General features: G+C 49.9%; 1 protein-coding gene across 1 annotated transcript in view; it reads right to left on the bottom strand.

Moving 5' to 3' along the window:
• Positions 1 to 1,355: 1,355 nt before the first annotated feature.
• The window catches only part of Unc45b (unc-45 myosin chaperone B), a 35,458-nt gene continuing 22,860 nt past the window's right edge, over positions 1,356 to 13,953 (bottom strand). Inside the window, exons 13-20 of the mRNA XM_045159125.1 lie at positions 13,530 to 13,671; positions 11,499 to 11,626; positions 10,566 to 10,632; positions 9,831 to 9,944; positions 9,360 to 9,475; positions 7,804 to 7,921; positions 4,083 to 4,238; positions 1,356 to 1,907 (exon numbers count right to left, since the gene is read on the bottom strand). Coding sequence (XP_045015060.1) covers positions 1,647 to 1,907; positions 4,083 to 4,238; positions 7,804 to 7,921; positions 9,360 to 9,475; positions 9,831 to 9,944; positions 10,566 to 10,632; positions 11,499 to 11,626; positions 13,530 to 13,671 — 1,102 coding nt within the window. The 3' untranslated portion in view covers positions 1,356 to 1,646. The remainder of the gene's footprint in view (positions 1,908 to 4,082; positions 4,239 to 7,803; positions 7,922 to 9,359; positions 9,476 to 9,830; positions 9,945 to 10,565; positions 10,633 to 11,498; positions 11,627 to 13,529; positions 13,672 to 13,953) is intronic.

Here is a 13,953-nt window from a genome sequence, read left to right as displayed (position 1 = left end):
AGGTTTGCTGGTTGCCTGCAGGGAGATCAGACGGAGCCATGAGGATGGATCGTGGGTTGCAGTGGAGACCCAGTGGAGATGCAAGGACCATGAGATGGCTGCTAAGTAGGGCTGCCAGCATAAGATGAAGTTTCTCAGGACTGTGAGTAACCTAGCTGGAGGGGCAAAATTAGAACTCCAGAGACTTGTTGCTGGTTAGAATGATCAGAATTGGAGAGTTGTCACTGACTAAGAGTCATTGGACTTGGAGCTACAGAGTTTGATGTTTGCCCTGCTTAAGTCTTGTATTGGTTGAATATTTCTTTGCTATGCCCAATGCCATCTTTTGCAGTGTGTTTATTCTGTGTCATTATGGGTTTTTTGAAGGGGAAGGTTTTGGTATTATGGCTCAGTTAAAAGACTTTGGACTATGGGAGTGTTTGAATATCATTGGGATTGATAAAAACCTATGGGGACTTTTAAAGTTGGACTGAATGCATTACATTTTATATCATGTATGGTTATTGGTTTATGGGGGCCAGGGGCGGAATGTGGTGGTTTAATTCAGGTGTCTCCCATAAACTTAGGTGTTATAAATGCTAGGTTCCCAGCTGATGGAGATTTGGGAATTAACACCTCCTGGAGGCAGTGTATTGTTGGGGGAGGGCTTATGGGTGTTACAGCCAGTTTCCCCATGCCAGTGTTTGGCACACTCTCCTATTGCTGTAGTCCACCTTATGTTGGCCAGGGGGTGATGTCCACCCTCTGCTCATGCCATCATTTCCCCTGACATCATGGAGCTTCCCCTCAAGTCTGTAAGCCAAAATAAACCTTTTTTTCCCCACAACCTGCTCTTGGTCAGGTGATTTCTGCCAGCAATGCAGACCTGACTGCAACATATATCATGACCATCTTGCTTGGAAGACTTTCCCAAGCAGACTGAAGAGATCTTGTCTCACTAGAGAATATAAACTGTGTTTCTATTGTGGTTGAGTGATGTAAGAGGGTGGAGGACAGGGACAGAGCACTTGATGCTGTGATACACATTTCTTTTTTACAATATTCTATTCATGTATGTATGGTATGTAGGGTTCATGCCAGGGTCTTTTGGCTGCTGCAAACAAACGCCAGATGCTTGTGCCATGTTCTTGCACCTGGTGGTGGCAAACTGAACCTGGGCCAGCAGGCTTTGCAAGCATGAACCTCTAACCACTGAGCCATCTCCCCGCCCTACCCTCGTGATACACATTTCTGACGTGTGGAAGAGGGGTACAAAAATCAACGCCGATCAGAATATAAATTCAACCTTTATAGTTGCACACCTGCTACTTCTGACTTTATATACTTCATTTTATATAAAGAACACCATGCAATTATTTTGGCCATCAGAATAAGGACAGACAAAATTGTCCATCCTGTCTCCTAATCACAGATGACAGTTATTCTAAGAATTTTTAGAACATGACAAATGGTGGGAGGCAGGGAGTGCGAGGTCTCCCAAACGTTCCCAGGACCAAGGGGATGACCACAACTCAGGGGACACAATCAAGTCTTTCCTCCGCAGTGAGACTTCATTGTCGCTGCTGTCATCCTCACATGAACGGACAGCTGGGGAGAGCTCCGCTCAGGGCTCCTCACAGCGCACAACTGCACCAGGAGCTCCGCATCTATGACACCGGCTTGATGAAGCCGTAGTCCATACACTTGATCAGGCATTCCCGGGCTGTCTGAACCACGGCCGCCTTCTTCTCATCTGGCTCCTGCTTGCCCACCACAGTCAGAATCTCCAGCAGCTCGCTCTCCACCAGCTTCTTGGCCAGCTCAGCATCAGCTGACAGCAGATTGTAAGCGATGACCAGGCCTCGGTGTTGCACTGAGAGCTGGTCGTGCAGGCAGAGCCTCTGTAGAATCTCCAACCACTGGGATGTCTGGAGAGGAGGAAAATAATAAGGAAACACTTGAGGCATCAGTGAGAGGGAGGTGATTTGGGAATACAAGAAACAGGAAGTATCAACCCAGAAGACAAAGTCACCTAACTATGGCCACATGTCTAGAAACAGAAGAGGACCAACCATCCACATCCAGTTACTTTTGAACAGTTCAAGTGGCAGAATGGGAACATGTCTCAGCCGAATGGGAACACTCATGGGCACATGGGCAATACCTGCTTGTGTCAAGCCAGGTACCCCCTGGGACAAGAGCTCCAGGGCACACAGGCATGCTCTCCAATTTTGGCTTTGGCTGGGATCAGCGTGAATCTCTGCATTCTTCCTCTACCCACCACCCACAGTCGTGAGGACACCTGAGTAGCACACAGGGGGAGGAGGGTTCTCACCCACTCGGACCACCCTGGGAGTCAGTGATGCAGCCCGCAGCAGAGCTGGGAGGCTGACTCCATCATTCCACAGATGCACAGAAGAAAATGCGCATCTGCTTGGAGTCAGAGTCCAGCCCATTGCCATCTGCATGGCCTCATCCAAGTCCTGTGCCTTCCTTCCCTAGGCCTCAAGAGCCTTGTTGGTCACTATCTTTGGCATTGGGCTGACCTCATACGTAGCATGATTTATGGGCTAGAGCCTCGTAAATCCTCAGCAGTGGATGTGGACAAGGATGATGGCCTTTCGGCAGGTCACAGAATCCCCCTTACACACACACACACACACACACACAGTGCCTCCACTGCCACCCATCACACATCAGTGGGGTCACTTCCTGTATGTGCTCCCCTCAGGTGCAAAGACAAGACACAGAGGGGAAGAGAAGGCAAGCGCTTGGTTTTGAGCTGCTTAAGAGACCTTGGTGAATTTGCACTGAGACTCTTAGCCCAAGGAAAGGAAAGTTCAACTAAGCTGTGATGGGCTTAGAAAAGTTTCTACACTGATAACTGATAATGGGTCCAGGGTCCATCACTCCCTGGGCTGTCCCTGGGGGACTGAAGGAAGGGGCAACAGGAACTCAGTCAGGGTAAGATCCCAGGGCAGAAGGAACTGTTGCCTGGCTTCCCCTTCCCAGAGAAGGCCAGCATCCAACGTGACCACAGAGTTGCACAAAAGATGGGTCTGGAAAGTTTACCAGTTCCCCTCCCCCAGGTGCCCACATCATGGGACAAGAATGCAACCAAGAATTCTGAGCACCTTGGGAAGAAAAAAAAAAAAGGCCAGGAGTAAGCTGGTGATCTTGACAGAGTTAGAGTCAAAGTGTCCATGTGGACTTGCCCCAGGAGCTATGGGACCACAGTTACTCCAGGTCAGGAGCGCCCCAGCCCCTATTGACTGAACCAGAATTCGAAGGGAACTGTTCTAACAAGCTCCATAGGTGATTCTTAAAAGCATTATCTTAAGTACAAGGTGGCCCATTCGTCTGGAGTTCATTTACAGTGGCACACCCATTCTCTCTCTCTCACTCAGTCATGCTCTCTCTCCCTCCCTTTCTGTCTCTAATAAATAAATAAATAACTTTAAAAAAAAGCATTATCCTCAGCAAGACACTGAAATCCAAGGACCCCATAGGATGAGCAACATACAACAGAGCCTCCTAGTGTCAAGATAGCAGATGTTCCCTTGGGACTCAAAACTCTCTTGAACTGAACAGTCCTTTTCATCCTGAGTGGAGATGAAGGTTCCTAAGCTAAGCTCGACGTGAAGAGAGAAAGTTTCTTCTTGCACTCCATGTGTGTGACTTGTAGCAGGAGTCCTACGGCACCTGTCGCAGTGGCCAGAGTCCCTCCTCAGAAGCTGCTCATCCCGTCCAAGCTGCAGCCTCGTCACCAGAGCCCCGGCTCCCGGCCAGTTCCAAACCCTTCACACTTCTCCAAGGAACTCGGGGGCACCGCAGAGCATGCCCCTGCTATTGTCACTCTTCAGTAGGATTACCCACCCTACCAAGGGCAGTGGGTCAACTGTAGAGGGAGAACTTCCGCACACTTAGCAAGTCCAACAGCCAAAGGGCATGCAGCCTTATTTCTCTCTTTAGGTGATGAGAACGGACACCTAGTTGGGAAAAGTTGGTACGTATAGCTTCCCCAGTGGATCATCTGAGGGAGCATGATCTAGGGATGGACAGAGTCTCTACAGTCCCTTCCTGTGCCCCATGACTGCACTTACCACTTGTGTCATCTTGATGCACAGTTTCTTCTGCGCCGCTGTCAGCATGGCCAGGGCCCCGGCAGCTGCATTCTGCAGCTTCTCATCATCCTCCCCACAGAGCAACACCACCAGCTTCAGCCTGTCATTTCCATCAGCCACGAACCTCTCCTGAACCTGCGGGAAGCAGGTGCACATATCAGAAAAAAAAATGCGCCTCCCAGCCGGGCATAGTGGTGGCGCACCTTTAATCCCAGCTCTTGGGAGGCAGAGGTAGGAGGATCTCCGAGAGTTCGAGGCCACCCTGAGACTACATAGTGAATTCCAGGTCAGCCTGAGCCAGAGTGAGACCCTACCTCGAAAAACGAAAAAAAACAAAACCCAAAAAAAAAAAAGCACCTCCGTCCCGTACACATACTGCAGCTGAAGTCCCCTGATCCAAGATCCCTGGTGTTGCAGTCAGGTCTGCATTGCTGGTAGAAATCACCCAATCAAGAGCAGCTTGTGGAAAAAAGAGGTTTATTTTGGGTTATAGGCTCAAGGGGGAAGCTCCATGATGGCAGAAGAAAATGATGGCATGAGCAGAGGGTGGACATCATCCCCTGGCCAATATAAGGGGGACAGTAGCAACAGAAGAGTGTGCCAAACACTGGCATGGGGAAACTGGCTATAACACCCATAAGGCTGCCCCCAACAATACACCGTCTCCGGGAGACGTTAATTCCCAAATCTCCATCAGCTGGGAACCTAGCATTCAGAACACCTAAGTTTATGGAGGACACCTGAATCAAACCACCACACCTGGGCACTTTTCTTTCGGCCTTACTCCCATGATAACTTCCTCTTTGCCAGGAAGCCTTCCCTGATTGGCTGGATGAAGGGTCTACAAATCCCTGCTGCTGAAAGACTAAAGAAAAGAAGAGCGTCCACGTTTCACATGCCCAAGCCCTTGTGTATGTCCTTTGCTCCACACCAGGGGAGAGAGCTGTGGGCAGGTTTCCTGCAGAGTAGCTGATACCTGAGGAACCCTGCTTCCCTTCCCTTTGGAAAGGCTCAGACCGCTTCCCCAACATCCCTGGGCGTTTGTGGTACATGGGCTTTGCTGTGCCTGAAAGCAAAGGAATTTTCACAGGGACAGGGACAATTTGGAAGTTTACTTGGTGGTTGGAGTGACTATACTGTCTCTACCAAGTGGGAGAAGAGGTTTCCAAGCACCTGGAAAAAGCAGAAGTGCCTCCTCCCTGACCTGTGGGAAAGGTGTTGGAGACCTCAGTGCCATACTCTGTGTGGTGGTTTGATTCAGGTGTCTCCCATAAACTTATCTGCTCTGAATGCTAGGTTCCCAGCTGATGGAGATTTGGGAATTAATCCCTCCTGGAGAGGGTGTATTGTTCGGGGTGGGCTTATGGGTGTGACAGCCAGTTTCCCCATGCCAGTGTGTGGCACCCTCTCCTGTTGTTATTGTCCACCTTATGTTGGCCAGGGGGTGATGTCCACCCTCTGCTCATGCCATCATTCCCCTGCCATCATGGAGCTTCCCCATCGAGCCTATAAGCCAAAATAAACCTCTTTTTCCTACCAGCTGCTCTTGGTCAGGTGATTTCTACCAGCAATGCAGACCTAACTGCAACACTCTGCATGACAGAGTTGGTCAAGTTGAAGGACATTCTATTGGATCAGATTTCCAAGCTCTGAAAGAGGACAAGGGTCACAGCTCTACAGGCAGGTAAGAACCACCATCTCTATCTCCCTGGAACTGGAGCCATGGCCACAAGAGAGAAGAGTATGAAAGGAGCAGTCGTTATGGTACTCTCTTGTGGGTATAGTTGTTACTGGGAAGTAGCTACCCACCAAGCCCTCCTCTCTTTTGCACTGTCCTGGCCATGGCCTAGCTCTCAAAGAATGCTTTAAAGAGGCAGGTGGGGTCACTGCTAGGCTATGTTGGGTAAGTGGCTCCAGTGTCTCTCCCACTCACCACCAAACTGAGGCTACTCCAAGGTGGCAGGAGAGAAACACTACTTTTATTTTGAAATGTCTTTTATATATTTATTTGAGAGAGGGGGTCAGAAAGAGAGGGAATGGGCACACCAGGGTCACTAGCCACTGCAAACAAACTCCAGATGCATGTGCCACCTTATGCATCTGGCTTACATGGGTACTGGGGAATCAAGCGTGGGTCCTTGGGTCTTTGCAGGCAAGTGCCTTAATCACTAAGCCATCTCTCCAGCCCAGAGAAGCTCTTCTTGATGACCCAAAAGACCTAGATTCCTGAGTCATTGCTTAGAAGTGAGCCATCAATGCGATGGAACTATGATATGGCGCCTGAAAAGTGAACGTCTCCCATTAAGGCCACTGTGTAGTTTGATTCTGTTGTTGCAGCAGGTGGAGCCCCCCGGGGAAGACTGCCCCCCCCTCACATTGCCACGTTTTGTACTTCAGCATCATCCCTGACCCCTAAACCCTCTTTCTCCTACATAATACCAAGTCCAAGCCTAGCCTTAGGCCAGTCCCTTGGTAGACTGTTGGAACTCAATCCCCTCTGACTCTATCAAGCTCTCATAGAGATTTTCATCCTATTACAGTGAGAGAACTCTAGTACTGAGGCCAACAAACAAACAAAAAACAAGCCCAGGCTCTGCATGAGAGCTCACGTCGCTGAGGCCCTCAGCTCTAGACCTTGTTTGTGCCTCTGATGCACTGTGCCTGTAAGCACAGTGATGCCTGGTCATGATGGAAAGAAGATATTCACAGACGCTCCTAAGTTGTACCACTGCTTGAATGTGAAGTCTTATGGCATGTTCCCAGTTCATTTTCTATTGATAACTCCTATATAGGCTAGGGAGATGGCTCATTCAGTAAAGCACTTGCCACACAAGCATGAGGACCTGAGTTCAGACTCCAGACATGCACAAATGCTGGGCAGGTGTGGTGGTCCACGGCTTATAATCACAGCGCATAGAAGGCAGAGACAGGGGATCTCCCAGGGCAAGCTGGCTAGCTAGATTACCCTAATCAGTGAGCCCTGAGCTCAATAAATAATAGGATGGAAGCCTGGTGTGGTGGTGCATGCCTTTAATCCCAGCACTTGGGAGGCAGAGGTAGGAGGATCGCCATGAGTTCAAGGGCACCCTGAGACTACATAGTGAATTCCAGGTCAGCCTGAGCTAGAGTAAGATCCTACCTTGAAAAAAAAGTAATAATAATAATAATAATAGGATGGAAAGTGATTGTGAAAGACAACCTCTGGTCTTCACACCTTCACACACATGTGCATACACCCATGTATGAATGAATACATACATGCACACACACACATCCTATAATTATTTTGTGATGAGTACAGTTACAATGTATGATAAGTTCTATGGAAATGGTGATATTCATTAAATGTTGGTATTTAAGATATTCTAACTGTTCGCAACTGTATTTTGGCATTTCCTTTTTTTTTTTTTTTTTTTTTAGTAAATGTAACCTCAGCAAATGTAACTGTTCTATGCCTGGCCATGTATCCTGTCTTGCTATGATGTTATTTAGGCCAAAGTAGCATAGGGAAATGGCACCTTCTATCTCATCCAAGCCCCACGTTGGTACAATATTAATTAGGAAATACTTTTCTCAGGGCCCTTACAGGGATGGAGCTGTTATTTGGAAGGACTCTTGGGTTCTCTGGATAAAATGCTATTGGTACCATCCCAGCCTCACCCCAGGCCAGATGGTCCATGCCTAGGTGAGCCCGCCTCACCTCCTTGTTGACCACCATGTTGCACATACATTCAGTGGCTGCCTGCCGCAGCTGGTCATGATTCTCAAACATGTAGTTCTCGATGTCTGGCAAGGCCTTCTCTTTGAAGATCTTCTGCCTGGGGAGGTAGGAAGAGGAAGGGAGGAACTTGAGTCCTCTGCAGTGAGGACCTGCAGGTCCGTCCTCCACAGCTATGAACCAAATGGCAAGATAAAGCTTTCTGGTAGCAGCAATGGGCTCTAGGGTGTCCATGTCACCCTCCTAGAGATTTTTGTTGTTGTTTTTCAAGGTAGGGTCTCACTCTAGTCCAGGCTGACTTGGAATTCACTATGTAGTCTTAGGGTGGCCTTGAACTCACCATGATCCTCCTACCTCTGCCTTCCGAGTGCTGGGATTAAAGGCGTGTGCCACCATGCCCAGCCCTCTATCTTTTTTTTAAAAAAAAAATGTTATTTATTTGAGAGACAGAGAACGAGAGAGAGAGAGAATGGGTGCAACAAGGGCCTCCAGCCACCGCAAACGAACTCCAGACACATGTACCACCTTGTGCATCTGGCTTATGTGGGTCCTGGGGAATCAAACCTGGGTCTGTTGGCTTTGCAGGCAAGCATCTTAACCACTAAGCCATCTCTCCAGCCCCAGAGATTCTTTTGTACTATTGATTGAGAAAAGAACTTCTCCCTTTCTCCCCCTGGTGGGGATATGAAGTCCAGAGCTACCTTGTAACCATCACAGAGAGAAGAGAAAAGTCTATGGACAGAGGAAGTGGAGGAGAGAAGAAGGGACAGAGAAGACCCATGGCTAGGACAATTTTGTATAACAAGCTACGCCCAACTGGATTACTTAATGTATGAGTCAAAACATTTCCTTAATGCATAAACCAGTTGGGTTGAGTTTTCTGTCACTTAAAACCCAAGGAATCACAACTCAAGGCATTCCACTATCCCCCTGCTTCCAAGAAAGAAAGGTTGTCCAACAGCCCTCCTAGCCATCTGGTTGTCCCCTATTATTTTAAGAGGGAGTACCTTTCTGGCTTTTGGTTCTGAACAATCCTTGGGAATGTCACTCAAATCCCTCCCGCCTTGTTCTGCCCGCCAAGCTGTTCTTTGAGCAGAGCAAATGATATGTATGAACCTAGCAGGGAGGCAGAGGTGGGAGAATCACTGACTTTGAAGCCAGCCTGGAACTACAGAGTGAGGTCCAGACCAGCCTGGGCTACAGTGAGACCCTACCTCTAAAAACAACAACAAAAAATGTCAACACTTGGGGCTGGAGAGATGGCTTAGCGATTAAGGCATCTGCCTGCAAAGTCAAAGGACCTCGGTTCAGTTCCTCAGGACCCACGTAAGCCAAATGCACAAGATGGTGCATGTGTCTAGAGTTCGTTTGCAGCGGCTGGAGGCCCTGGCATGCCCTCTCTCTCTCTCTCTCCCCTCCTCCCCCTCTCCCTCTCTCTGCCTCTTTCTCTCTCAAATAAATAAATAAAAATTTTTTAAATGTCAACACTTTATAGAACACCTCTCTCTACCCTGTCCCCTCCACCCGCCCCCTCTTACCTGAGTTTTTCACTGCGTCCAGACAGGTTGGTGAGGCCTAGGAGAGCCTCGTAGTTCTGGAGCCCATCCCTCTGGGTGTCCAGGAGACTCACGAGGGGACGCACCACCTCATACACCTGCAGGGAGGGGCAAGGATTGGTCAGATGGGAACATGTTCCCCCAGTCCCCTGCAATTATAGGTGAACAGCTTTATATTTGCAAAACACTTCCTTTCTCTTTGGTTGTCGGGCTTAACTGTCACAGTGGTCCTGAGAAGCTGTGCTGCTTCCTTCTGCTTTACAGATAAGAAAACCAGGTTTCTGGAAGGACAATCCTGTCTACCAGAAGTAGAGCCAAGCCTGGAGTCCAGATGCCTCTGATTCATCGTCCTTCCTGTGACAACACTGTACCCGTCTCCAGCATGGAGTGATGGGGGGACAGGCCAGAGGAGACACCTTCCATTGCCCTATCACACCTATTCCAAATACCCACCCGCTCTCCAGGGAAGGCGATGTCCGGATTGGAGACAGCGGCAATCTTGGCAAGAGCATGAGCGGCCTTCACCTTGCCCACGTCTGTGCCCTCCAGAGCCAGGGGGATCAAGGCCTGTAAGAGCAAAACCAATACGCAATACAGACCTCAAGAGGCATCTTCCCTCCCTCCTCCCGTCCCAGCTGCCCCCTGCCTGTCTCAGCAGAGCTTTCTGCAACACAATTGGCCCTCGAGCACTCTTGCAGAGGCTTCTGTGTGGAAGGCATGGTCTGCAGCAAGCGGCGCTATGGAGAGGAGACTGGGGCTGAGGGCTCTGAGCTAACCCTGGGATTAATCCAGGATGGATTTTCAGCTGAAGGAGTTACCAGGGGGAAGGGCCTGGCTGTAGGGAGTATATCACTGAGAGTGAGCCCTTGAGGAATGAGCTTGTGCCTTCTTCCTCTCTCTCTCCTTTTCCCTCCTCTGCTCCTTCCTGGCTGCCATGAAGTGAACAGTGTCGCTGGCAGGCACACTCCCGCTGTCACGATGGTCAGCCTGCCTCACCACAGACCCATGGCACCGTAGCAAGCCAATCGTGGACTGAATCCTCAAAAACCGTGAAGCCATGTGCATCTTTCTCCCTTTGAAGTTGCTTGCTCGGGTACTTGCTCGCAGTGATGGAAAACCTGACTAACCCAAGCTCGCGCAGCGCGGGTCACCCTCTGGGATGGCAAGGACTTCACCCTGCCTGAGTACCTTGCCACCACCTTGAGCTACGATGGTGCCCCGGTCCTTGGGGTTGTCACACAGAGCCAGAAACACCCTGCAGAGGCAGTGAGAAGGGAGGACACTTAGTGCTCCAGCACCCCGTTTCCAGAAAGCACCTGCGAGCCAGTCACAGCCAGACAGTCCCAGTGACGGCAGTGTAAGCATGGCGAGGGCGGCTGGTGTGCCCGTGCCTGCGATGAGCCTCCTCGGATGATACGGCCACGCACATAAGTGGTGGAGGAGGAAGGGCGGCCAAACAAGGCTGCAAGGAGGCACCCCGTTGCTGTTTAGGAAGTCACCCTGTTCCCCCCCCACACAGGAGAAACTATTCCAACCAGTCTAGCCCCAGTCTCCACTCAGGTACCTTTTAGCACCACTCCATCCCAGTATGCTGCACCCAAGCATGTCACAGGAGAACCCACCGTTCTCTCTCTCCATCCTTGCTGTTCCCTGTGCCTGGAAGCCTTCCTGTCCCTGCGATCGGATGACTCCTTTCCCTCCTTCTGGACTCTGTTCTCACCTCTGCTAGGGGCCTTCCTGGCTGCTCACTCACTTGCCCTCCTACCTGGCTGTTTGGGAGTCACCACCTGCTTTCCAAGCAGCCCTCTGAGCTCCCCATATGGCACCCACTTCACCAGGCTGTAGCTGCGGCCTGTCGGCCTCCCTGCCAGGCTGTACATAGATTGTGTCTTTCATCTCTAGCAACAAAGTAGCCAGAAGGGATAGCGACCACCTCCTGATGCAAACTTCCGCCAGTGGTGACCTGCCTCTTCACGTCGCTCACTTTTCAATGCCGTTCTTCCGCAATCTCTTCTCCAGGACCCCCACTGCACTAGCCCCTTACTTGGCCCCCACTGTTTCTATCTCCTTACCCAGCCTCCTCCCTCCAGTCTTCCCAGCCCCAGGCCACCATGGCAGTACCTGGCCAATAGTTCCTTTGTCTGGTCAGTGAGGATAGCACTGTCTGCCTTCACCATGCAGGCCAATGCAGAGATAACACCTGCCTTCAAGAGCCTCTTCACCCGTATGTCGACGAAGTCCTTCTTGTCCTGAAGGGACAAAATGATGGCAGTGTGGGAGACACCTGGGCACCATGCCAGTCAGTACTGCAACTAAAGATGGTGAGTTTCTGACTGGCCCCCAAGGTTACCTCAGCCTGGTCTCTGGAATCTGAGGATGGGTGACCTTCTGTGACCAAAAAAAAAAAGATTTTGTAAAAATGATTAAGTTAAGCGGGAGGTGGGGGGGAATCCTGGGCTTTGTAGGTGAACCCAATATAATCACAATGTAGCCACAAAGCAGGAAGACACAAAACAGTGGGGGCCAAGTGGTCAGTGACTGAAGGTCACAAGCTGTACTAGCTCAGTCAAGGCATAGAACTCTACCCTCGGCCTATAGAAGGAAGCAGTCGCACAGACACCCTGACCTTCACCCAGGGAGCCCGCACTTAAGAGCTCTGTGAGACTTTTTAAATTGTGTTTTGGGGCCACCATGTGTGGCAATAGAAAGCAAATACACTTGTCCAGATTCTCTTCACCAAAACACCTGCCCAGGGATGCATAATGTGTTCTGCTATTGGGGATGTCAGAGTGAGATCTCCTCATCCCGGTGTGCAGCCTGCTCTGCTGATGCCATGAGCAGCTCAATGTGAAGGGCTGTCCCCCTCAAGAGGGCAGAACAAAAGAGAGATGATCCTAACTATGCATAGTCTGCGTGCTGTTTTCCTTGAGATGAAGAGGGGATGAGCAAGAACAGAGACAAGAGCTTAAAAAAGAAGAAGAAGAGTAAATAAAGCTGAGCCCCACACTGAATCATCTGACAGAATCTTAGGCGTGGGGGTTGGTCGGGAGGACAGCACGGTGCCTAACATCCAGAAGTACGTGTGAACATCTCAGCAGCAGGACAGGCTATGTGGCCTCCGCTGGATAAATTACAGCACGGTGCTCACAAACAGTGGAGAGAATGGGGTGGAGCTGCGTGGTCCAGGCCCTGCCTAGCGCAGGTGAGAGGCTGGGCTCAGTCTCCTGGATTAAATTAATTAATAAAATGGCAAGGTGAAAAATAAATGAAATTATTTTTCTTAAATTAGGCACAAGGTAACTACACTCTGATTATAACGATAGAATGGAGGTAAAAGGTGTCTAAGGGGGGAAAAAGCTTCCTGGACAGAACAGCAAACTAAAAGACCAACAGTGGTCCTGTAAGCATGATTATCAGTGGGTGCTTTTTTCAAAATTATTTTTACTTATTTATTTGAGAGAGAGGGGGGTGGATAGAATGGGTGTGCCAGGGCCTCCAGCCATTGCAAACGAACTCCAGATGCGTGCACCACCTTATGCATCTGGCTTACACGGGTGCTGACAAATTGAACCTGGGTCCTTTCACTTCACAGGCAGGCCCCTTAGCTGCTAAGCCATCTCTCCAGCCTCGGTGGGTGCTTATTTTCTCTTCTCCATCTTCCAACCTAAATGATATCACTGACTAGAGATATTCTGCATATGCATTCATATGCAAATCACACACAAATAATGCCCTTGTGTTGAAGGATTTGTTGCAGGGGGCTCTTGCTGACTTGCGTCACTCCTCTCATTCTTACTCAGCACGCATATCCTTAAATCCAGATTCCCCCAAAGCCAAATTTATATGTATTGGAAGCATGAAATGAAACTGTCTCATATGCAGGGTGGGGGGGAAATATATATATATGGTTCTTCCTGGTTCCATTTGTCAGTGCACAGAGGGAGCGGGGGAGGGGGGGAAGAGTCTATTAAAGGGAAAGACATGAGCGCCACCTGGTGGGAAATTTTAGCACTATCATCTTCAGTTGATTGTCTCTTCTAAGTGATCCCAAACCCATGCCACCTGCATCTCGCACCTCTGTCTTTTTGTTCCTCTTCTTCTGTAGGTAGGTATGGTGGTACCATTCCCCGTCCTGGGCTGCCCTCCACCCACCTTAGGGTGCTCCTCCGGCACATGCTGCTTGGAGAACTTGGCCAGCTGCACCAGCTCAGGAATGACCTCCTTAACATCATAGCTGTTTGTGCAATTCACCAGGGTGGTGGCCACTGAGTACAGGATGGTCTTGTCACTGGTCTGAAGGCAACAAGTGCAGGGGAAACAGGAGGGAAACTTGGCACTAGCCCCTGCTTCCCAGGAGGCTGGCTCCTTGGCACAGGGACAGGTGGGTCTGGGAGCAGTAGGGCTGGCAGGCCTCACTGTGGGGAAATAAACTGGCTCTGCTCATGGACAAAGGGGAACACAACACTTCCTGAGCCCAACAGTACCCTGGAAAGCGTGACCAGGAGTCTCCTCACCCAGCTTTTAGCTTAGTGACTCTTTTACAATGCCAGGTCACACACATCCCACCTACCAGTGT

This window comes from Jaculus jaculus, chromosome 9 (genome assembly GCF_020740685.1).
Source record: "Jaculus jaculus isolate mJacJac1 chromosome 9, mJacJac1.mat.Y.cur, whole genome shotgun sequence".
Classification (NCBI taxonomy): Eukaryota; Metazoa; Chordata; class Mammalia; order Rodentia; family Dipodidae; genus Jaculus; species Jaculus jaculus.
The sequence above is the reverse complement of the archived record's forward strand: the minus strand, read 5'-3'. Positions and strand labels throughout refer to the sequence as shown.